The sequence below is a fragment of the Sciurus carolinensis genome, chromosome 2 (assembly GCF_902686445.1).
Source record: "Sciurus carolinensis chromosome 2, mSciCar1.2, whole genome shotgun sequence".
In the NCBI taxonomy this organism is placed as follows: Eukaryota; Metazoa; Chordata; class Mammalia; order Rodentia; family Sciuridae; genus Sciurus; species Sciurus carolinensis.
In genome coordinates, this window is record NC_062214.1 from 151,657,731 (window position 1) to 151,683,587 (window position 25,857).

At 41.0% G+C, this 25,857-nt stretch overlaps 1 protein-coding gene across 1 annotated transcript in view; it reads right to left on the reverse strand.

Annotated features, from left to right (window-relative positions):
- Positions 1-25,364, reverse strand: part of Pygl (glycogen phosphorylase L) — a 31,863-nt gene extending 6,499 nt beyond the window's left edge. The window contains exons 1-10 of the mRNA XM_047539577.1: positions 25,051-25,364; positions 20,529-20,630; positions 17,980-18,058; positions 16,074-16,177; positions 8,657-8,788; positions 5,185-5,296; positions 4,784-4,866; positions 1,176-1,319; positions 857-949; positions 32-178 (exon numbers count right to left, since the gene is read on the reverse strand). Of these exons, the coding sequence (XP_047395533.1) occupies positions 32-178; positions 857-949; positions 1,176-1,319; positions 4,784-4,866; positions 5,185-5,296; positions 8,657-8,788; positions 16,074-16,177; positions 17,980-18,058; positions 20,529-20,630; positions 25,051-25,293 (1,239 nt within the window). The 5' untranslated portion in view covers positions 25,294-25,364. The remainder of the gene's footprint in view (positions 1-31; positions 179-856; positions 950-1,175; positions 1,320-4,783; positions 4,867-5,184; positions 5,297-8,656; positions 8,789-16,073; positions 16,178-17,979; positions 18,059-20,528; positions 20,631-25,050) is intronic.
- Between the last annotated feature and the right edge of the window lie 493 nt (positions 25,365-25,857).

The following is a 25,857-nucleotide window of genomic DNA, read 5'->3' on the forward strand; positions in this document are numbered from 1 at the left end:
TAAGGGATTGGAATCTCTAGAAATGACTTACATCCAAGTGCCTCTGATTTATCTCATAAATGATTTGCAAATGTCGAGGAAGCAACCTCTCCACCAGCTCCACTGGCCAGCGCTCCAGGGCTTCTGGGAGCACGGTGTGGTTGGTGTAGGCGAAGGTCTTCTGGGTGATGTCCCAGGCCTATGGGGAGAGGGGGGTCAGCTGCTTCTCCTGCTCTGCCGGGGTGCACCCCACCTCCGAAGGCCAAGCCTTCCTCAGCTCCCACCTGCCTGCAACAGGACAGCTCTGAGTGTGTGCTGTCAGACAACCTGATTCCACTAGGCTCCTGAATGGTCCAGATAATGGGTGCATGTTTTTGGGGGGTAGGGGGAAAATCTTTATGTAAAACTGATAAAAATCAATATAACATTCTGACAAATCTTCACTACTATTTTTATATATAATTTAAAATTAAATACACAAAGATTGAAGAGTAAAAACTAAAGGAACACCCTCAGCAGACACAAATTTTTCTATTTAAAATGCTGACTTTCAAAGCTATGGGGCTACTTTCAATTAGCCGTCTTCCGAGGTTAGAGAATTTAATTTCAAATCCTCTTAGACACAAATGTGCCAAACACAACATAATCCTTAATACAGCTACTGATCTGCCTCCCACTAGGCATATATTGATTTTCTAGTCTTATTCCCTGTGAAGCACAAGATGGAGTCATGTTAGCATCAGGACAAAATTATACCCTATCAGAAGTTAGCAATAGTATCTTATTTTGAAAAACTGAAAAGAGAACTTTTTTTGGTAGTCCTTCAGCCACAGATATTCTAGTTAATAGAGAGAGAAAAAAAAGCCAAGCAGCAGACCTTAGACCAGGGCAATTTTTCAATATCCACAAAAATCCTCATCAGCTCAGGAATGGCAAGTGCAGGGTGAGTGTCATTCAGTTGGATGGCCACCTGGGTGGTAAAAAGACATCAAGGGGAAAGTGACTGATGGTCCAGGGTCTGGCTGCCTTATCCTCACATGTCTGGAGAAAGCACTTAAACAAATGTCCAACTCCTAGGAAATACCAGAAGCATCTTATTCCCACCCAACTTTTTTAGCAGTGAGAGAGAAGAGCAAATGTGCTGGAAATCCTGGTGCCTCGCCTACCCTGTCTGCATCCACATACTGAATACTTGCCTGATCTGGAAAGGCATCAAAAACAGTTCCTGCACCGTTGGTGGAGCCAAACTTGGAGGCTTTGAAGCGTCGGATGACATCTTGCAAGGTTGCAGCCACCACAAAATACTCCTGCTTCAGTCTCAGCTCCTTCCCTTCAAAAAACTTCAAGCCAGACAGACTGAATGAAAGTGGTTTACATTGTAGGTGTGACTAAAATGTGATCGGAGTCTCCTGCCTAGGGCATGTCAAAGTCAAAGCCCTCTGGACAGCTGGTGAGAGATGGCAGGCGGAGTGCCATAGCGTTAGCCTTTGCTCTTCCCTGAAATCCATCAAAGGAATTTAACAAAGGTATTCAGACAAAGGATAAAGAGACTGTGAGAGACACCAGCAAAGACTTTAGAAGTTGGAAAACAGTTGAGTGGTAATTGAGACAAGACCCAAGACAGTCCAATTCTGACCTGGTAGTGGAAGAGTCATAAAACAACTCAATTTATACATCAGAGCCCTCCCCAAAGTCCAGGAATTGACAGCACCAAGTGTCTTTGAAAGTAGGGGGGAAGTTGGGGGCAAAGGTTAGTTGAAAGTCTAAGGAATAGCAGGCCTCAGCCCTCATCTCCCATTCCTCCATCTTCCTTTTCCAGCTCAGGCAGAAGCTGGATTTGTATTCTCTGGAGGTGGGAAGACAGGGGTCTCTGGACTGAGGCAACAGGTACAGTTGAAGGCAGGAGTCCCAGTCATCTCATACTGACAATGTGGAGAGAAGGGTCGAGTTTATGTACTGAGTGCTGAGACTTTCAGCCTTCTCTCCACCAAACTTCAGAACACAGGCAACCAAGATTAATTCCACAAGATATTAATTATTAATGTTAATTAATCAGATCAGAACTACATTGTTCTTCTTACCCAAAAGGAAAACTAGAAGGAAATTAACAAACAAACAAACATAAAACCCTGAGAGTGTTTTAGTATCCAGGCAGGCTGTGAATGTGAAAGCAGAGTGAAGATGTTTTCTGATAGGCAAGGTCTCAAAAAAATTGACTTCATCCACGTCTTCTCCCAGGAGGTGCAGGGAGCATATGAGTAGGGGGCGGGGGGGGGGGGAAGCAGAGGTGGGGGTAGTAAACCAAGAAAGAAAAAGACAGGACATACAGGAAATAAAGATCTCAGATAGTAGGTGAACAGGGGTGCTCAAAATGATGGGGAAGGATCCCAAGATGATGGTGGAACTGGAACCCAGGGAGCAGCCATCATGGAGAGATCCAGAAGACATTGGACATGGGTAGTGGAATACCTACCATGTTTGAATATATTGAGAGGAAATTAAAAAAAAAAAACTGGGGTGAGGTATGTGATAAATTAGGGGAAAGTACTCAGAAAACCAGGCAAGCAAACAGCAAAATTAATAACTAAAAAAAAAAGAAAAGAAACCTTTCAAGAAAGACAATCATTCTATGAGGAGAGTTCTCTGCACAGATAGCTGCTGGCTGCATTTATAGAGTCAGAATAGTGTGAGCCCTAAGGAGTGCATGGAAATTACCATGAACTTGTGTTGAGAGAACTGGGATGGGAATTGTGTGTTTGTGTGGTGGAAGTGTGTATGTGAGAATGTGAGATCTGTTCTCATCCTTCAGAGTAGGGAGTTGATAAACATAAAATTGGGAAAAAATCATGAAGTGGAAATAACCATTTGTTCTTCAGAAATATGAAAGTAAGAACCCCCAAAATCACCTAAAAGCAAAGGGATGTAGTTGCTTCTGGGGAGTGAGAAATGGGAGACTTGATTTTACAATAAGCCTCATAGAACTGTTCTCCTTAAGCTATGTGTGTAACTTTGACAAAAATTAAGTCATTAACAGATAATAGGAGTTTACAGGTGGTGGAATTAGGAATCTTTTTTAACTTTCTTCCTTATATTGCTTACATTTTCTTTTCTAATGGTATATATCATTGTAAAAATTGTAACAAAATACAACGTGACAATTTTTAAAAAATTTACATTAAGATGTATGTGCAGTACTTCGTGAATGTGGGTAATCTGGTAATTCTTCATTTGAGCTCCGAAAAATGAGTAGGAATGAACACAGAGGGTCGGAGCATTCCCTGCAGGCAGAGGAAACCAGTGAATACCACGAAGGTGGGAAAGAAGAGAGTAAACAGTCCTGGACAGCCGGGCCCTCACTGTCAGGGCAGGATCTCGGGAGGAGTCACAGGACTGGCAACCACACCAGTGAAAAACTTGGGCCACATACCTGAGACTCTGTACTTCTCTTGTACCTGATCAGAAGCCTTTCAAGGGTTTTAAGTTGGGGACAAATATCTCACTATTGGCAGAAAGAGGACAGGAGCACTAGCTCTGGAAGAGAGACTAAAGAATGGACTAGAGGTACTGCCAAGTTAGGGAGAAGGAATGAATTTGTTCTTGCATTATAATTCAAAAATGATTTTATCAACCCATTCTGAAAAACAAAACAAAACACAATCCTGAGAACTACTTTTACCCAACAACTCAACTTTTTACTCCACATTAACTTAATATATGTTGTCAATTACTGCACATAATTATTTCCAAATGAAGTCAGGTTTGGTCCTTACTGGAGGAGGAAGAGGGACTTGAAGTCCTTTTTGGCTGCACAGTTCTGCAGACCTGGGTTTGGGAGGCAGTATGGTCCTGCACTTGGAAGCATTCTTATTTTGACGGTGAAACAGAGCAACCTTTTCTTTTGGATTAGAGATTTATCTGAAATGTATTGAGTTGCAACTTTTTCCCCAAAGGAAAAATAACATACACAATTAGGTTCCTGAAAATGCTGCAGAAAATCCATACAACCTTCCTCCCTTCTTAGAGATTGTGGTTTATCACCAGAAGATAGCCCGTCCAAGGAGGTTTACATCTATGTCCCCAAGAACCCTGCTTTCCACCATGTTTTTGAAGCAGAGTGCTAATCTGCTTGCATCTGAGATTATGTTAAGAAAGAATCATTATAGCTTCAAGAAAATGATTTTTCTTATAGGGAAATTCAAGTTACATATGTTTGAATCAATTAAGAATTTATAGCAATCATCTGAGATCCAGTTCCATGTTTTTTTTAAACTAAGTTATTTTTAGAATAAAATTGGAATAATCACTTGCAAGAAAAAGTTTAAAGACACAAGTAAGTGCCAAAAGAAGCAGGTGTTTGTTCATAAATCTGTTCCCAGGACCATGACCCTACCAAGCTGGGGGACAGAAGGCCAGGAAAAGCCTTGTCAATGAGGGAAGAGGCCAGGCACGAAATCTTCAAGAGTTCTAACTTTGCAGATACATTTTCTATCTGGAAAGGAAGTACTGCTTCACTAGCAAGTCACCTTTATTTTTTTTTTATTTATTTTTTTATTCAGGTTCTGTTTTGAAATACATCTATGGAACTCCCCAATTAGAGAAGGGGTCGTAAATCAAGGGCAAAAATACTAATTGTTTTTATGAATTGTATGAATTTGTTTCCCTTAGTTGGATAGGAGGGGAAAGTTAGGCATTTCAGGAAGAGATATGGAGCCTATTCTGCATGTAAAGAAGAAAAACTTAAATATCACATGTGTATTTTATAGGGTTACTAAGTAGGCTCTTTGGTTGCCAGTGGATCACTCACATTGTCATTGGGATAGAGCACCCGGGAGATGTTCTCAGCCAAGTTTCGGTCCAGCACGGCCTGAATGTAGTCTCCAACATTAACTGAGGGGAATGTCAGAAAAACAATAAATAGACAAGCCAGGCTTGATCTCACTTGATATCATGCCACATGTGATTCCTTAATGTCCAAAAAATCCAAAAGGATCTCAGCAACCTTCATGCTGGGCTTCATATGAGGTCTGAGGGCCAGACTGAAGGATTGCTTTAAAAATGTCCTTCCCCACTTGCTCCATAAAACGTTTGCTTAGTCACTGAAGAATTCAGATCAGATATTCAAAAAAAGCTTTTTTTTTCAAGCTCAATTTGGTTCTGACTAGCAATCAATAAGACTAAACACGTGCACAAAGAAACCACACTCACAGTCTCTGAGGTTGAAGTCATTCGGTGCTCTGGCTGACCAGAGGCGCATGGTGTTAACGGTGTTATTCATATACCCAGGCACAGGGGTGTCATAAGGCAGAGCCAGGACCACCTGTGGGAGTGAACAGAAGCCATTGCTTTAGTTGGGTTTTATCATTTTCTTCAAGTGTCTGAAGTATGGTCAGTGATAAATCTTTTTAAGCCTGAGACCATTTTTCATTAAACAAATGTTTCAAGTGATGCTCCATTGTTTGGGTGGGGTAGTCCAGTAAGTTAATGGGAGTTCTATCAGCAAGTATGAAGATGGCAAAGCTCAAAACACCACTGGGGGCGCCACTGTTCAGTGATGGTGCAACAGTCAAATCTAGTGGCAGGATAAATGCTTGCCCAACTAGTAAATGCATTTGAATTGATACCAGCATTACTTTTCTAGAAGTGATCTGTCACAGAGTAACACACTACAGTTTGCATATTCCACTGGATGGGGTAGTAGAGATCCTGTGATTCCTCCCCCAACTGGAACATCCAAGTGGACGGTCCTTTATAGCATTTCTGTGTTGATGTTCCATGTGCCCTTGCCCAGATACAGATGCAGAAGAATGCTAACTGTGGTATTAGATTAGAAAAGGCATATCTTTCATATTCCTGATCAAGCTACTGCTCAATAATAATAAACATGCAAGCAAAGTGACAAATGTGAATCTGTACCCACCCAAAGGTAACAATTAGGATAAGTTTTGTGTAGGTTACTCAGTGATCTGATTGCAAACATGGTGAAAATCAGTGTAACAGGCAATTCGTGAAGACAGAACATCACATATGATATTTAAAATGTCATGCTACATTTTTGAAGTTACATAGAAAAGAGTTATTTTAGTGATTCCTACAACAATCTGCCAAGTCAGGTGGTAATTAGCTGAGTTGGGTCTAAGATACAAGTTTTGGAAAAATCTAAATCTTTGTGACAGTCATAGAAATAGAGACGAACAGGAAAATGAACCGTGTTTCACAGTGCATTTAAAAATCATGTGAGAAATGACTCATTTCCATTTCCTGCCTTGTCAGAGTCAAGCTCTGGAAGGAGAACGACAAGATAATTGAATTGGAGGAGGCTACATATCATTTGGTGTAACCCACTCATTTTGGACAGGAGGAGACTAAACCTGAGAGAGAAACTACTTACCCAAGGTCACAATCAGTGGCATGGTTGAAACCTAAACACACATCTTTTTAATATTGCCTGTTGAATTATGAATGAATGAAGCATTATGGCCCATACCAGTCACATATATTCAGTCATGTTTTCATGATTACTGTGGCTTCAAAATAATAAATCACCCTTATTTGAATATCATCCACTAAGGAACAAAGCTCTTGGGGGATGTTTAAAGAAAATTGTGATCAGTCAGGAAAAGTCATTCTCAGAGAAGGACTGAGTCTGGGTTCAGATGAGATTTGCATTTCTGACTCTTTTGAAATACACCACTTGAATCTCCTTTCAGACAACTTCAGAGAGAACCTGCCCCCTAAGAGCTCACACCAAAGCTGTGTGCTTTCTCCAGGAAGCTCCAGCATGACTGGAACATGAACTCTGTGACTCTTCTAGGGGACAATTTTTGATTCCAGGTTTCATTGGTCCGGCCACTTGCTCAGAATAGCACTGCAGTCTGAAGCTCTCTCTGAGAATCCTCTTCCTTCTGCTTCTCTTTCACAGCTGGCACTTCTGGGCCTCTGTCTGAAGACTTCCCATCTCATCCTGCTCTTTCCCTGTTTACCTTTCTTAGGCCTTCCTCCAGTGCATCACTTGCACCTCTAATTCTTTCTAGTCTCTGCTTCCCGGAGGACCCAAACATACACAAGATCAAAATGAATGGCTCAGTTTCCTGGAAGCCATCCCAGGCATGCACAGAGTGTGTCTGGCCTCATGCCCTCTGACCTCACTGGCTACAACCATGGGACTGATCGGTTGATGGCTGTCATCCATGAAGTCCTGCACGACCTGGCTCAGCTCACTTGTTTTACCTCTGCTTCATAACCTTGCTCTTATGGGCACAGAAACACACTCACTGAATTTTGGGATACCTTACAAACCAGCTAAAGTTGCTTTGTAAATACAAATTGTCTCAAGGACCCACAGTGTAAATAGAATGCTCCCATGATTTGTGTATAAACCATAAATTTTGACAGAAGCCACTGGTGAAGTGGCTTGTGAAGACACTTGTGTGAAATCTTTGGGTGGATTAACTACTGATTTGTTCGCAGCTTTCTTCATGATATATGTAACCAACTGCAACTTAGATTTTGGTCTATTGTTTAACTGAAATGAAAAACAAAACAAAACAAATCGGAACTTACATTCAATAACAGTATTACTTTACTAGCTATACCATTATAATTTCTATTTTAGTTCCTAGCGAGTCATTTTATATGCTAAGTAAATTCATACTCAGGAAATCTTTTTTCAAAAGTCTTATTTTTTCCGAATTATGAACTGCTCTACAAGAATTAGCAAAATAAACCGTATTTAAAAAAAAGTCAGCTACATCACATGGATCTTCGCTCTTTTAAGGTAAAATAAAGTATTTTCTTACGGAAAATAATCCATAAATCAACGAAATTTAGCATTACGATATTGACTTTGACTCTCAATTTTCAAATGTAAGGGCATCATTTAGTTGGGTTTTACTGTTTTCTTCAAGTGTTTGAAGAATGGTCAGTGAAAAATCTTTGTAAGCCCGAGACCATTTTTTATTAAACAGATGTTTCAAGTGATGCTACATTGATTGGGTGGGGTAGTCCAGTAGTTATTAAGAGTTCTATCAACAAGTGTAAAGATGGCAAAGCTCGAACCACCACTGGGGGCGCCATTGTTCAGTGATGGTGCAATAGTCAAATCTAGTGGCAGGAAAAATGCTTGCCCAACAAGTAAATGCATTTGAAATTGATAGCAGCATTACTTTTGGAGAAGTGATCTGTCACAGAATAACAGTACGGTTTGCATATTCCACATTGTTTTTCTGACTTTATAAAAAATAAGAATTTTGATAATCTTTTGAATAAACCCTGCAGCATTAAAATATTTATCTTGATGAAGTTGTAAATAAATGTATATATGGCAGTGGGATGAGGAATGGCATTTAAATTTATTCCACTTTGGCATCAACAACTTCATAGAAAACTGGAGAGCTAAGCATGCTGGATATTACAGAACTGATTAATTTCTGATAAAGCTGAATGCAAAATGACCCTGCTGAGTCACTTGACCTTGGAAACGTTTCTTCTCTCTTGGTGTCACTTCCCTTCTCTCCAAAATGAGTGGGTAACATTAAAGGAAACAACAGATTTATTTATAAAAATGTACCCTATCATTCAATATGAAACATACTCCTCTCAATATCATGTGCACAATACACTGGCTACTCTGCACCACGCTACCCTACAAAAAATGCTCATCATGAGGAGGCCAGAATACCTGAGTGTCGATCCACTTGGTCCCTGTTGGGGTTTGCTCTACTTTTCCATAGAAGTGCACGGGCAACATGAACTCAGGGCGGGCCTTTTCCCAAGGATTTCCATGCCTGAGCCAATCATCTGCCTCTTCTACCTGCAAAAAGGACACTGCTTAGAATTTATTTTTCAAGAAACGTGGACCCAACCCTTCAATTATTTCACAATAAAAATGTCTCGAACTGAAAGAACTAAAGAATATTGTTTTGGAGAGAAAGTGTGTTGGATTCAACAAACTCAGTTCATTTTTGTCTTACATTACAAAACAGCATACTCATATGTACTAGTGCATTTAAACCTCACAACAACCCCATAGGAGGGAACTATGATTGCCCCCTTTAAAGGATGAAGAAATGTAATTGCTCAAGGTCACACAGGGAGTAAATGGTAGAGCTAAGTGACTTCAGGTCTGTGTGCTCTAGAGCCTCTGTCTAAACATCTGTGGATCCAATTGTTCAGCTTGAGCTAAACAAGAGATACCCTCCAGGGATATTTACCCTTGGATATGTGGGCCTGATGGGTCCTACATGATAGCTTCAGTTAAGATTCTCAAGTCTAAAAAATATATAGAAATCAGGAAATGCTACTTAAAGAACAAACCATTTTATTTTAAAAGTAAAGTATATTTAAAACATGAGGCCTGGGGAGATAGCTCAGTTGGTAGAATGCTTGCCTTGCAAGTACAGGCCCTGGGTTCAATCCCCAGCACCGCAAAAACAAAACAAAACAAACAAAAAAAAAACATGAACCATTATATTTCATAGTTTTTTATGTGATTTTTGATTTGAAAATCATGGTTCATTTTGAAAAAGACATATATTAAGAAGTAAAAATTTATTTTATTGACAATTACAACATTTCCCCAAGTATTTATGCTCATCTAAAATAAAATGCTTCTTATAAAAATTTTAAACCATAGTTTTTATTAGGGTATCCTGGATAGCAAACAAATTTTGGTTTATCACAAACAGACCAAAGCAAGAACAAAAACAACATCAAACACACACACACATACATACACATGCATTTGGAGAGACATCGTTTTAAGGTAAATTGTGCAAATGAAATTTCTGAAATATTACAAATATATTTCAAAATGGAATTGTGTTCTGGCAAGAAAGAGGTAAAAAGTTCCTTTGCCAATAAGATCATGCTGGTAGGTAACAGGAGTGAGTGATGGGAACTTGAGGTTAAGGGGAATAATTCTACAAACTGGGTCCTCTGTGCTGATTCCTACATGCAAAAAAGAAGAAAGAGGGCTGGGGTTTGTGGCTCAGTGGTAGAGTGCTTGCCTAGCATGTGTGAGGCACTGGGTTTGATTCTCTGCACCACATATAAATAAATAAAGGTTCATCAACAACTAATAAAAATATTTTTTAAAAAAGAGAAAGAAAGAAAAAAAAAAGCAATTTACCTGCAGCCCTGCCTTCTTGCCTAGCTTAAGTCAGTAGGATATGTTACATTCCTCAGCAAACAACCTGTTATCTGCAGAAGTATAAGGCCCAAAGTCCCTACAAGAAGAACACAACTTACCCTGGAGTGGCAGACTTTTGTGACATTTACACAGGCCAGATTCCATAACTCAGGAAGATAAAGATAATTCCCCTTAACCATAAAATATGTAAGAACAGATTCATTTAGAACCCGTAAGCATGTTCAAAGTGACCTAGAGTTGTCATGTGCAGTGGGGTCTTGCAAATCTGATGTCATCTTGCTATCAGTCAAAAATCAAGAGGTGAACCTGGGCGGGACTCTCTGGAAACTTCCCTGGGACCCCCAATAAAACTGGAGGGCAGAAGGGCATGATATACTTATCCTCTTTGACAGGACCCACTCTCTCCCTTGAGAGTGTCCCCTTTTCCCTCTCCTATCTCTTCTAATAAACTCATGCCTGCTTCTCTGAGTGACATGTCTGAAATCTTTTTGGCATGACTGCAAGAACAGATGAGAAAGGACTACTCTGCTGCCTTAGCTCTGTGGCAGACCCTTTCCCTGTAACAATTCCAAATATGGTTATTTTACCTGTTTGATTCCCCACCGTCACCTCTTGGAACACTCACACTCAGCTTTGTCTTAAAAGATATTAGGAATTATGACACAATGCTGGATACCTCATGATCCTAAATGTGATCCAATGCCTGTCCCAGGCAGTGGAGAGAGAGAAATAAACATATCTACTGTCTTTTGGGATATTAGGCAAAACATTAATTTCAATAGTGAGGCAAGTAAATACACAGTCACTTTTTCAAACATAGCCATGACTTTATATCAAGAAGTAATGATGCATGGAAAGACAACATCATTAGGGAGAAGAGCTGGGAGTCTGAAACCTGCTGGAGGAAGCTAAGGATAGAAGGGAAATAAAGCCTAGGAAGGCTGGAGGTAGACTTGGGCTAATTTTCAAATCACATCTTGTTAAAATGCAGATTCTTAGTAGGTCTGGGACGGGGTCTGAAATACAACATTCCAACAAGCTCCTGATGCTGCTGGTCCCTAGTCCACACAAAGAGTAGCCTGGAGCTGCAAGGTGCTACTAAGTTAATAACTAATTCTGTGCTTCAGAATTCAAAACTAAACTCCATTATCCCAGCGCTAGAGAGAACAAACAATAAAATAAAAATTTAACAAGAAAACCACTGAAGTTTTCCAGTCGATAATAAGCTTGTCCAGTTCATTAACTAGGAGATCGCCAATAAACATGACAATATCAAAAAAGTAGCAAAACATCTGGACTTGCAAAATCCTTTATGCTGCACTTGGGTAAGGGCAGGTTTTGGGTTATAAAATACTTGGTCAGTGTGAACACTGCTTCCTGTCACAGGAAAGAACGATAGCCCGTTCGCCTCATTTCAGCACTCTGTGTTGCTGTGGAAAGCTCCTGAAGGGACTGGGGGAGGCAGGAGGAAGATGAAACAGCAAGTTTTCCTCTGGAAAGTTCTATGTATAGGAGAACTAACACCATCTTTTCTGCTGAGAAAGGCAGCAGGATCACAGGCTGTGCAGAGGCCCCCGCTGGGCCCAGTCCCTGCAGCGCCTGTGAAGACCCAGTTGTATTTGCTCTTTGAGAGAACACTTTTTTTTTTTTTTGGCAGTGCTGGGGATTGAACCCAGGGGTGCTCTACTACTGAGCCACATCCCCAGACAGGGTCTTGCTTAGTTGCCCAGGCTGGCCTTGAACTTGTGATCCTCTTACCTCAGCCTCCTAAGTCACTGGGATTACAGGTATGTACCATCATGCCCAGCAAGGACACACTGTTAAGTGACAAAGGACTAGTCAGTTGATCAGTCTTAATGTCACTAAATGTTGGCTTACTTTTTTCTTCCCAGTTTATGGCTGGTTTTAATTTCATGGACCTAATGAATTTGTAGGAAGCCCCATTTGCCTACTGATCTTTATTCTGAGTCTTTTGCTGATTTGTTGAAGGATTAGTAAGTAATACCCTCAATTTTACAAGGCTTGTTCTTAAGGTAGATTGAAACACTGGTGTTTTATAAGCACAAGTTCATCTCAGCAGATCTGGGGAAAGACAAAACTGCCCCTTGTTGCCCCCACCAAGTCCACAGAGGGAGTGGGATGGGGCTAAACCTTTATTCCACCTTGCTTTCTTTCAGTGGATTAACAAAGCACTGTGTGAATTAGATTTCCAGGTAGCCAGTGGTCCTGAATGTACAAGTGCTGAGTCAAATATGGCAGTGGAGGGGGTTGGGTAGTGAGGTGGGAGGAGAGTGTCATTCACAGTCAAATGGGCCATCAGATCTGCTCCCAGAGGCTCTGCAGGGCTGACCCAAAGCAAGTGTGCTCTCTCGAATGGGAAAGCAATGTAGGGCAGCAGCTCATCTTGGGTCTCTCCAGAGAAATTATTCAGTAGAATCTGTATCTTGGCAGCAAGCAGTGAAGCAGAGGCAGCTCAGGGGGCTCTGTTACTGAATTTTAAGAAATGCCTTCCCCTTAACTCTGTGATATAGAATACATGGAGAAACTGTGGACAAATAAAGGAGAGTTAATTAACCTAGCTTTCTGATAATACATTATGGTGGTATTCATTATAGCTAAGCTGTGAAATCAGCCTAGGTGCCCATCAGCAGATGAATGGATGAAGAAAATGTGATGTATATACACAGTGGAGTATTATTCAGCCATAAAGAAGAGTGAGATACTATTATTTGCAGGAAAAAGTGGATGGAACTGGAGATCATCATGTTAAGCGAAAAAAGCCAGACACAGAAAGTCAAGTGTCGTATGTTTTCTCTCATATATGAAAATATAAAAGAAAAAAAAGTAGAAGAGGAATTACTAGGGACTGGAAAGGGAGCTGGAGGAAGGGGGAAAGAAGAGGCAAGAAAAGGTAGAAGAAGGGAAGATGGATGTGATCAGGGCATAATGTATACCTGTGTGGAAATAGCACAGTGAGAACCATTGATCTGTACAATTAGTATGTGTTAATAACCATAGTAAAATATATAAATAATTGAGAAATGTTTCTGGAGAACTCCAAGGCTGGAACTGCCTTGGCATGGGTTCTAAGACTATTTCTGATGAGATTCCAGTGATCTGCATTAGAGTTCATGGTAAATCCAGAATTTTGTCAATGCAACTCTTTTCCTCAGGAGGGTTCACAATGAACACTTCCCACCCAGCAAATCTTCCTTGAAGAGACTAATAAATTAAAAGTCTATCAATCTTTACAGACCTTCCAGCCAAGGACCTTCTGCTCAGCCCTCTGTGTATCTGTCACTGGAAGAGCGAGGTGCCCATAAGTGGGCGTGACCATGCTCTTGAAGGGGCAGTGACTTTCCTGGCAGATTTTTTTTTTATGGAAATGTGTGGGTTTTTTTAACGGAGTGATATATTTTATATTTTCACTTATAAAATTATGTCCTGATTGAATTTCAAGTCAGAATTAAACACATGATAATGACTAGTGAAGCTAGGTTTGGAGTATGTGGATTGGCAAAAACCATTTGGTCTCTCTCTGTTTTCTCTCAGAATACTGAAAACATGCACTTCCTTGTTCCATAGAGAAGGGGACGGTTTTTCCTGGAATAAAGATGATTTAAAAGGTAGGGTGATTAATGATGAGAGAGGAATGTTTCATAAAACTTGGCAGGAAAATGCACCTGTGGCAGAGGGGGGAGAATTTTGAAATCTATTTGCTGAATTTCTCTGAAGTCATTCACATGACAATAGTAAAAAGCAAGAAATGAAATCCTGCATCATTCTGGAGAACAGTGAGTACCACACAGCGTGCTTTCAAAGACTGCAGATGGACAGCTGGCTCACTTGGTCAGGTCGCTGACATCTTGGTCAAGTTGGAAAATGCAGCCCAGTGAGGCTCTCGCATCAGGAAAGGAACTGATTCTCCCACTTATAGAGCCGCTTATGATTATAAAACATGTATTTCTTAAGGAATATAAGATATGTAGAAGAACAAATAGAAGATAGTAAAACACCTGCAATCCCATGTCCCAAAGATAATATTGAAGCCTTGATGTGTTCTTTACCCAGCACTTTCGTCCTTCTTGCCACCTCTCAATAAAGTCACCATATTCATTTACTTCTATATCCTTTCTTTCAACTAACATAAATGATTTCCTATTTCATTAAAATTAACTGCAATATAATGGGGTAAGGGCTATATTAATATTTTGTGGGATACCACAATTTATTAAATCATCCTCCTTTCCTTAGGCAAAATTAATATTTTACTGAGTGCTTGTTTGGGTGCCGGACATACTATCTATTTTCATACTCATTCTGTGAAGTTAGTATCTCAATTTTGCAGATAAGAAAACTGAGACTTAGAGAAGTTAGGTAACATAAGGGAGGCAGCATGACCTATAAGGGTAATGAGTTGGAATTAGGTCTCAAATTAGAAATCAGGGTCTTTTCCTCTATACCATGTTGGCTCCCAGTTTTAAAAATTCATTTAGGGGTAGCTAAAGATCCTTAGCAACCCTGGTCCTTAGCAAAACTTGGAATTTTGTTTATAATATGTTCCAAATAGTCTCCTTCTGAATATCTTTTCATTGTCTTCATGCCAAATCTTCTAGTTATTTTCTTCCTCAACCCAGAGGGTGTCCAGATACTAAGGAAGAGGACTGAGGACACTGTGACACTCCCTTTCCCCTGGCTTGTTAGCTCTAGCCTTGGTCCCCCTATCCATTCCCTCTGCCGTTAGACTTGGTCTTGTAATACGTGGTTGCTCAGAGGTCAAGCCTTTGGAAATCCAATCCAGACATTTTTGTAAATGGTGTGTATGTATGAGATGAAGATAAGGAGAAAGAAAGTCAAACTCACATTTAGTATCAGGGAAAACTACCCACAGTAGGGCTGACTATAGATGTAAAGAGCTAACAAAGATAATAGAAACAAATACCTAAGAAACTGGTTTGGTTATACAGAAATAACACTAGAGTCATCCGAATGGACTTGTGCACATTTCTACGTATCACTATACATACTAAAAATGTGCCAGATTTATTTGATGCAACAGTTAACAATGTCTGATTTCATCTTATGAAAAAAATCAAGATATTTAGCTTTGTATCTGATAAGATAGGTGTGTTAAGGAGGACAAGCCTCGGAGCATAGACAAGAATACTGAATGTGGATTGGGAAAAGATTCGTATTTTCCAGCTAATAATCTGGGGTAACTTCACTTCTTAAGAGACCAAGTTTTCTATCCTACAAGATGGAAACATGTTTCTTACCATCAAGGGTTACTGGGGAGCTGGGGATGTAGCTCAGTGGCAGACAGAGCATTTGCCTAGCAAGCCAAAGACCCTGCGTTCCATCTTTGGTACCACAAGCAAACAAACATGCAAAAACTAGAGGAGATCTGGGGTCAAGCAAGCTGCAGAGTGGAATGTCATACACTGTAGGTGGCCCACATTCAGGCAGTTGGTGATAAATATTTTCAGAACTCCCATCTGAGAACCCACTCTCAATGTCAATGCAGCAAACACCAAGGCTCCAATCTGCTCTTAAGAATGATAAAAATAACTCCAATTTGAGAAGCCCTCACTATGGGTAGGCACTCATTAAGTGATTATTTGAGATTATTTTTCTTAATCATCACAATAACTCTGAGATGGATGAACTATTATTCTTCTCACTTTATAGATGACAACTGAGAATCAAAGAAGTTAAGGAATGGACCAGGAAGGAGTCAACGAGTAAGAGCAGGTCCTGTGCTAGTTGCTGTGGATCTGATGGGAGTGATACCCACTGCTCTCTGCTGTCAGGGAACTTCTACTGTTGTTAAAAATGCCAGAGAAATTAGTAAATCTCTATGTTAAAGGCCCATATAGTTTAAAATATCCACAACACAAGAAGTCATGAAGTACTTCAATAGTAAAATTTAAAATGATGTTTCCTATACCTGCCACCCATCACGAATCTTCTGATTGAAGATTCCATATTCATATCGGATGCCGTATCCATAGGCTGCAAGTCCCAGGGTTGCCAGGGAGTCCAAGAAGCAGGCTGAGTTAAAGAATACCACAAAGGACAGAGTAAGCTTAGTGTAAATTTCAAGACTTTCCTCCCCAAACAGGCAGCTATAGAACAGTTTTCTATGAGAAATCACTTTTGTATTTTAAACCACAGAGACTGCTGCATAATGGGTATTGATTTTTTTTAAATAACATTTTTTTCTAATTATAAAACTAATACTATAGAAAATTAGAAAATATAAAAATGTATAAAGAAGAAAATAAATATCACCTGTTACCCTACCATCTAGAAATAACCACTGTGTATGTACTGGCATTTTGTTTGAGAACAGATAAGGAAGTTACCTGCATGAGATATGGTGATTATTGTCACCCACATTGTCCTTTCTAAGGGAAGCAGCTGCTACTGACCCCCTGCTTGAAAAGATAGCTGCAGGAGGGTGTAACTTACATGTGACCCAGGTCCTGACTGACTAGCTAGACCTCTGTGGCAGACTCTTTCCCCCCTGAATAATGGAATTTCACTGTTGTTAGGATACAGATGACCAAGGACTCCAAGAAGTCTGGACTAGGAAAGTGAACCTTGATCAATTGGTCTATTTTTAAGCCAACCATAGTAATTTTATTTTCTTCATCAGTGATTAGCATTGACCTGGGCATGCAATGACACTGAGTGGTCTCGCAGTTCTGCCAGGTGCAGGGAACGTCTATGAAGATTTTCCTTGCTGCCATCATCTTTTGCTCCATGGTGTGGTTTGGGTGGAGATTTAGGGGGTAGTGTAAAAGAACCACTGGAACCTGGAGTCCTGACATAATCATGATTCCAAATAAACCCTTCTTCAAATAGCTCAACTTCTGCAGTTCTTGCTGGTTGGATAATTTTTTGCTAGGTGTTCTATTAACGAATGACAGAGCATCTGATGCAGAAGAGCCAATCGTCAGGCAGGGTAGGGATTTATCTTGTGGCTGGGTGCAAACACTAATCAAACTGTCCCTGTCAGGAATTTGAACTGATAAAGTGTAAAGAGAACGAAGAACTGTATAGTAGGAATTAAAAACTAAACAGAGCATTGAAAGCTGTAAGAAAAACAAAAAGGTATAAATCAAACAGTTAGGTTCATGGGTGCAACTTGAAAACAGATTCACGAATGCAAATGACTGAGGCCTTCAAGTTATTCTGACATGTCCAGTCCCTGTGTCCATGTGGCCTGGTTCTACTCAGTTTCTGCTCTCTCTGGGTTGTGGCTATTTGGCTTTTTCTGGGTCCTGACCAGTTTCATCCTGAGTACCTGACCACAATAGGGTCCCAAACTTTCCAGTCAGGTTAGAGATGAGATCATCTAATGAGAGTTACTCAGCCTACTTTGCTACTTCACTTTTTGACTTTATCAGTCAGCTGAAAAAGCAAAGTCATTAAAATTATCATTGTTAAATGCACTTTCCATTAGTACTGTTGGTCTTCCTATAGCCCAGGAAGCCTAGTTATGCCCTTACAACTTAGGTCATACCACACAAATGTGTGAGTTGAGCCGCTGTGAACACAGTAGTGAAGTAAAGGAGACATTTGGAAACACTTAAGTGCACAAGGAGGATCTGGTTAACTGTGAGGTTTTAAGCAATGTCTCAAGGGTTTTGAGCAATGCCTTTTTTTTGTTCCTTTCTCTATTGTTTGTCTAGATTCAATTAAACCACAGTGAAAATTCAAGAATAAATTCATTTGCAATAGATCATGTTTTGCATTTCTTATAGGAAGCCTGCCTGGTGCTTTTAAACATGGCGTTTGAGAAACTATCAATTGGCCAGACAAGATAACGTACTTCCAATGTCACATACCAGCAAGCCTCCCAAGACCACCATTGCCAAGTCCAGCATCTTCTTCAATCTCTTCTAACTCCTCCATATCCAATCCAAGCTGACGATGAAAAGAAAACAATATTGGGTGTGAACACAAACACAGGCCATTTGGGTCAGGCACCAGGCTTATTTGTGTACTTGAACCAGTATCAGCACCCTTGCAGCTCATTCTGGCATCAGATGCTCACTGCAGTTACTGAGGATTGCAGGTGCCAATGGTATGATATGGTATAGCAACAGCATTGTGAAGAACACTGGCTCTAAACGTCCATCACAGACTCTCTACTTTCTTGCTGGTGACCCTGGGTAAGTTACTAAATCTGTCTATGTATCGTACTCTCTTATTTTAATAGGGTGAATGAAAACAATATATATCTTATTTAGAGTTGTTGGGAATTAAAAGAGATTATGCAAAGTATTAGGATTATGCAAAGTATTGGGAGTATTCCTGGGCAGATATTTCTCATAAATGTTAACTATTATGATGATGATGATGATGATGATGTGGGTGTACATGTTTTGTAGGGATACAAGTTTAGAAATAGTCCAGTACCAAGCTGACATTAGCTAGACTGTGGGATTTTGAACATGAGCAAGAGATACAAGGTAAACCTTTTCAGGATGGACTGAAGTTCACCCTTCCATGATCACAGCATATTTACTCTGTAGGGTCAAAAACTGTTAACCCCAAACTAGTGACTCACTGCCCATGAGATGTCTGGGGGTTTGATAGCCCTCAGGAAAGCCTCAATCCTGCAGCCAGGTGGATGAAGCTAAAATTTGCCACCTCTTTCTGGAGTGGATAAGAGACTATTGGAAGTCAAGGAGCATCTGTGAACTTGAAATGAACATGACTGGTTGTCCATGAACTCCCTACCCCCAGGTGTGAGAGGTCACAAAGGCAGAGTTCACTAGCACCATTGCGGGCTCCTATCAGAGTTCTGCAGCCTTTAGATCACTGTGGATTGCCTACTTTACAATGAGGAAATTGATAGCCAGATAAATTGAAAGACCCATTCTCTGTTGATTAGATGATAATCTAACCCAAAGTTGGCTAAAGGATGGCCTGTTGTGAAATGACAGTGTTCTTATCTGCCGGTCATACAACCATGAAATTGGATAGTTTTAAAAAGGGAAAATAAACCTATATTGAGAATATATGCAGAAGATGTAAATCTACTTGAAGTCACTGCTCCAGTTTTCATAGAACCACCTTTTTTGATCTCTACCCTTATACCCCAAATAGCTTTCTTATAAAAGCCTTGACAATTAAATCTTATAAAAGTTAAGCATGATTTTGCCTTATTTCACTAGGACCCCTAGTAACTAGAGCTTACTGGGGTCCTTGTGCAATCCAGCTGTAAGTGCTAGCACTCAGGATTTTTAAATTCTAAAAATGCAAGTAGGATCTGAACCTTGAGCAAGAAGCCAAGGAGCACTTCATCCCACTTGGTTTTATTTTTTATTTTTATTTTATTTTACTTTTTGGTACCAGGAATTGAATCCAGGGGCACTTAACCACTGAGTCACATCCTCAACCCTTTTTTGTATCTTATTTAGAGACAGGGTCTCCCTAACTTGCTTAGGGCCTTGCTGAGTTACTGAGGCTAGCTTTGAACTTGTGATCCTCCTGTCTCAACCTCCCAACCCACTGGGATTACAGGCGTGCACCACACTCGGCCCCACTTGGTTATATGCTAAGCCAAGGAAGGTATATTATTTTCAGCTGATATTAGGGGAAGTAAGGAAAAGGGAAGTGGAGGAGAACTGCAATGGTTCCTTCACAGAAAATGCTCTACCTAACCCACACAAGGCCACCAGCCGGACGTGATAAGAGCTGGTCACACAGGGGGACAATCCATCCCAAGAGAAAGAAACAGTCCAGTCTTGTTTAGAATTTGACTTTGTGAATATGAATTCTTCCTTTCAACCACCCTGAAAAGGTTAAGGACTCTTCATTTGTTGTTTGAAGCCTGAGGCTCAGGGAAGAAACAGTTAAATACATTCATAAAAACAAATTAGTACATTGGGGCTAAGACCTCAGACTTTCTTAAGGGAGGAAGTACATTTTATATCTCATTAAGCAACAAAGAACTAAGATAATAGGATTTTAAAAGCTCATTATTTTCACAAATTGTCTTTATATAGTGAAGCTGTCAAACTGTGATCAGTTTTTAAAAAGTGGACTCAAGACCAAACCAAAACTGTCAGTTCACATAGCAGAGACTTTTAAAGGCTTGTTTAGAATCTAATTTCTAAAATGTAATTTGTTGGGGGAATGCCGTCAAAGACCGCAAAACAAAATTCTCATGCATCATCACTAGTTCTCTAACTGCTTTTTCTGGACATTTCTTTTAAGCCAGAGATCACCAGTAATGTTTATTTCTAATGGTTTGTAATGACCATGTCTCCCCACCTCTCCCTTCCCCCTCTCTCTCTGGGTATTATGTGTGCTGTTTGTAAGGTTTCTGAAATGAACTTGAAATTTAAACGGAGGGAATGAGAGAAATGGGATGAGAACAAAGTACCTGGTAAATGGCCTCATCACAGGCATTTTGCAGGCCAAGGTTGATCATGGTGTTCTGTAATGTCCGGCCCATGTAAAATTCCAGGGAGAGGTAATAAACTCTCTGAAATAAAGAAAGAAAAGTCATGTTTCCATTATTAGGCCAACCACACTTGTCAACATGAAAAAAACCACAAGGTCACATGTTAGGCCACCAAGAAGAAACAAGCAGGTCTACTTTAGCACAGCTGCAACACATATGTATGATAGGACACATAAGAGTGTTCCTGACAGTGGTTTGGGAAAAACATTTATACCATTTTGGCAAAGTGTTCAATATTTTTTATTCCCAGGGAGTGGGGGGAAGCAAGTTCATCCAACTACTTAAATTTGTGTTTCCTGCCTCCTGTTCATGAATCTCACAAATAAAGCATGTTTTAGACAAAAAGAAGTTAAACTGCCACAACTCAGCATTCACTCTGAAGGTGAGGGTCAGGCAGACTGCTATGACCAACCATCTCGAGTCATGTAAGACACACGAGGACCAACTCCATACACTCTATGACTAGATAATATTTCTCTTTGACTGATTATTGCAAGAAATTTTACAATTTTAGAATTAAAAGTGTTCTCGAAAGTCTATGAACTGGGACTAGTTCCTTCTGAACAAAAATACCTAAGTTTTATTAGATTTACTCTTGATGATATAGGGAATTTCTCTATTGACTTAGAAAATGTTTGCTTTTGACATGGTAAAAGCCTGGTAGATAATATCAGAGTCAAAAGTGAGAGGTACAAAGTACAAAGTTCAGATCTACCTAAAACTTTTTTTTTTTTTGGCCCCAGGGATTGAACTCAGGGGCACTTGACCACTGAGCTACATTTCCAGCCCTATTTTGTATTTTATTTAGAGGGTCTCACTGAGTTGCTTTATTGCCTCACTTTTGCTGAGGCTGGCTTTGAACTCATGATCCTCCTGCTTCAGCCTCCGGAGCTGCTGGGCTTACATGCGTGCACTATTGTGCCTGGCATAAAACCTCTTACATACAAGCACAGTTTACTAATAGGAAAAGGGGGACGGGACGAATCCACAAGTAATTTCATATGGCTTTTTACAATATCTTATTCTATTCTCCATATTGGTTATGTTCTTCTCCATCAGGTATAAAACAAAAAAAATTTGTAAATGTATCAATATAAAGTTACCTCAAATTTTCGGAGTTCCCCCATTTCTATAAGAACCAAAAAGAAAAGTGCTTGATCAACCAGAAAATATATAAAAATTGTAATGGCATTCAGGATAATAAATATGTACAATAACAATAAATGACACACATGTGAAAAAAATTATTTGAAAATATTATTTGAAAATATCAATTTAGAAGTTTCACTCTTTCATTTTATGAAACAACTGAATTTTATCTTCACATGGATAGTAAGCATCCTGCCTTAGTGAGATCTCTAGCACTGGGTCCTCATTTTTTATCCAGGTTGAATGTCTATCACACTGTTATTAAGGTCTTACCAGCCCATGAGATACCTTTGTGGGATTGGGAAAAGGCACTTTCCTGAGCAGACTGAGGCCAAACAGGACAGGGCCCACTCACACCTCTGATTAGTGTTCTTATGCATGATGCCAGCCTGTTAGAGGAAACCGTATCTTAAGCCACAATGCCCACTTGTGTAATGTTAGCACAGCATTTTTTCATTCTTCCGTATGTATTTTCATTATCTCTAAAACATAACCACAATGTTCTGCCTTTTTGTTTAAAATGATCTATAAAAAGCATGTTAATGAATACAGTATATATCCAATACTTGAAATTGTGAGGTCATACCCTCAGGAATAATGATTATATTTGTATTAAATGTCTTTGCCTTCCTTCTAATGATTCCAAGTTAGCACCAACGGAAAACATTTTAAAGCATATAATATATTAAGAACATTCTAAGATATTTCCAGGTCTTCTTTTAAAAATACATGGTTGTTTAAAACAGAGTAAATGAGAGAGTCACTCCTTACATGACAGACTTTATAAGAACAGAAATTCTAGATAATTTCTTATTTCTCAAAACTAGTTTTTTGGACCCCCTCTGAACTTCACTTTATATTTGAGAACATATAAGACCTTGAAAATAGATCTCTGCCATCTTCAAATAGTTTTTAACATTTAACATTTCAGTTTGAAAAAAAGAGGAGATTAGATATGGTCACAAAGCATTTGCAAATGTAGGAAGGACTTTGAAAAAGAACTATTATTGCCTAATAGAAAAATATTTGAGCATTTCCAAGATACTTTATAAATTATATGCATGTGTCACTATTACTAATTTTTTGTATATTACACAAGAGTGGACATTTTCAAAAGGCTTGTAAAGATAAAGAAGACCTAACAATAACCAGCATTTTAAAGTATTTTAAAATTTTATTCCCAGAATTAATCAGTGGGACAGGTGGTGACAAAACTGAGACTTAAAGAAAGGCTAAGGTGGAACACAGAGACATGAAGGGACAAGCTCTCCAAGTAAAGGGCATAGAGTGATCAGAGGCCCAGAAGTAGAGTTTGGTGGATCAGTAAGATAGGCACTGGGCGGGGTGGGGGTGGGGTGGGGGGGTGGGGTGGGAGGGGTGGGGGATTGTTTAACACAAGAGGAGATGGCTAGGACAAATTCACCCAGTTGGAGAAAGGGTTTTAAAAGCTTAAGGACTGTGACTGGCTATGGGAGCCCATGATAACTGAGCAGAGGGCAAGGTGTGTTGCTTTAGGGAGCTTAGCAGGACTACAATGCAGGGAGTAGGCAGGCAAAGAAAAAAAATGAAAGTCTCATAAAATGATATGGAATACTAGGCCATTGGCTGGCACGTGCGAGAGTTCTGGCCCAAGGCACTGAATTTAAATTGCTGAAGACATCTTGCTGGCCAAAGAATTATGTCTACTAGCCACAGTCAATTCATGTTGCCAGCTGTACCATTTCTGGGAATCAAGGTCACCACTTAGAGACCCACTGCAATAGACCAGCAGCCAGAGCCTCAATTAGGCAGCAAGTGAGAATGGAAGAGAGTGGGTAAGAGGTTAATATCAAGGGAACCTTCAGATATCAACGGATTTTGGTAACCTGTTGAATGGGAAATACAGGAGGAAGTCAAAGGTGAGGCTAGATTTTTGTATCTGGGTTACTGTCAAGATGGCAATGCCATGAAAACTAGAAACGCAGAAGATGGGGTAGGATTAGGAGGAATATGATTTGAGTTTTTAACATATTGACTTTGAGAGAGAGGATGAGATTTAGGGATGTTTGCAAAGCATTGGGAAATGTAGGAAGGAGTCTGAAAAACACAAAGTGTTTTCTAAGGATACATGTAGATTTTTAATGACACATTTTAGCATTTTGCTACATATGGGTAGTTGGTCAGGCATCTGGGGTGAGCAGTGACTTTCTGGAAGTGTTACAGCTGTAATATCTTACTATTAGAATTTCTCTCTCTCTAAAACATTCCTATATTTCTTGGGCACTGGGATTATGGATCATTTTTCATCATACTTTTACATATTAAAAATCCTAATAAATATTTATATTTCTTATTGCCTCCAGGATATATCCCTATTTTTTACCCTTTCCTATTTACTCCAACCAGCTTTTCCAGTTTCATCTTCCAAGACAGACTCAAACACACCCTCCCTCCAGCTGTCAGAGCTGCTGTTTCTCACCCTTACTCTGCACACAGTCCCTTTCCCTCTCCCTACCCTGTCCCCCTAATTCTTCCCAACCCTCTCTTGTCCCCTTGTCAGATTCTCAGGAAGAAATAGTGGGCTCAAAGCACCCTAAGGTACTCTCCATTTCAGACCCCACGAAGTGGATGAGCTAAACCCCTGAATAGCATTCCTCCGCAGCTCCGGAGGTAGGTCTCCAGGGGGTAGGAGGTATTTTTCTAGGAAGTAGGAAGGAGTCTGTGGCTTTGCTGGTCTTAGATCTTCATCCTGCAGTAATCAAGTCCAGGAGCTTCACGCCCTACTCTCCTCAACTGGGGATATCTTTCCCTCTGCGCCAGTTTGGCATTCTCTTGGAGAAACCTACAACTTAAAACTATTTGAAGGAACTCTGTATTTGTCCTCCCTAAACATTAAGCTCTGCCATAGTAGGGCTTTTGTGTGTTTTATTTAGGGCTGAAAGTAGGGGCCTAAAATTGCGCTTGGCATTCCTGACGAGTGTAGATGCTCCAAAAAAGTTTGTGGACAGGATGTGGCTTAGGCATTTGCTCATCCGGTGTTCCCCGGGTAGGGTCGGACAGTATAGTGGTTCGGGTGGAGCTCCGATGGGCGGCGCGGCACAGACGCGACTGGGGCGTCGGTGGGGTGGTGGTATCCGCTTCCTGGACTGTCCACCCACAGCTCAGACTCGTATCACCCACGCCTCCCCCGGACTCCCGGGCAAGGACAGGGCGCGGATGGGACACGCTGGGGGTATCCCTTCCGACTGGCTTCAGACCCCCGGCCCCAGCCACGGGTGGAGACCCCGGCCGTCCCGCCCTCCCGGGTCGGTACCTTGGGGCACTTCTCATAGTAGTACTGCTGCGTGCGGATCCAGCGCCCCACCAAGTGGTCGCGCACCGTGTGAGCCAGCGCGAAGAAGTAGTCGCGGGGGGTGGCCACGTTGCGGTCCTTGACGAGCGTGAAGTGCAGGTGTCGGTTGAAGCTCTTCTTCAGTTCCGCCACGTTCTCCACGCCCACGATCCCGCGGATGCTGATCTGCCGCCGCTTCTCCTGGTCCGTCAGGGGCTTAGCCATGGCTGCGGGCCGCGGCGACGCACGAGCTGGACCAGCGACCTGAGGCGGCGGGCGGCAGGACAGGGGCGGGGCGGGCGCTTTTGAGGCGCAGGGAAGTTTGGGGTCCGCCCCTCGACGCGGCACGGTCCCGGAGCTCCCCCAGCGTCCGGCCTCCTGTCCACCCGTAGGCGGGGGTGCTGCGGGGGAGGAGCCGCTGCGGGGGAGGAGCCACTGTGCGGGTGTGGGCTGGGGACCAGGACCGGCGGAGCCTCTAGGCTGTTTACAGGGGAACCTTCTGCAGGTCACGTAGTGCTCGGAGGTTCCCTTCCGAATCTGCAAAACCTGGGAAGGCAGGGTTTGTCCTGCCTCCTTGCTCCAGGTCCCTGCGACTCCAGGAAGTGGTTTGTGTAGAAACACATTGTTGGCAAACTGTTGTTTACAGGCATATGTTTGCAATGCGATTATTATTACTTCCCACCTGGGATCTTGCTTTAACTTCAGGTTGTCTCACCTCCCTTCCCATTTCTTCGCGAATGCGGTTCCCCATGGTGGAGCCTCAGCGTGCCTCTGTTGTTCTTAGTTTTT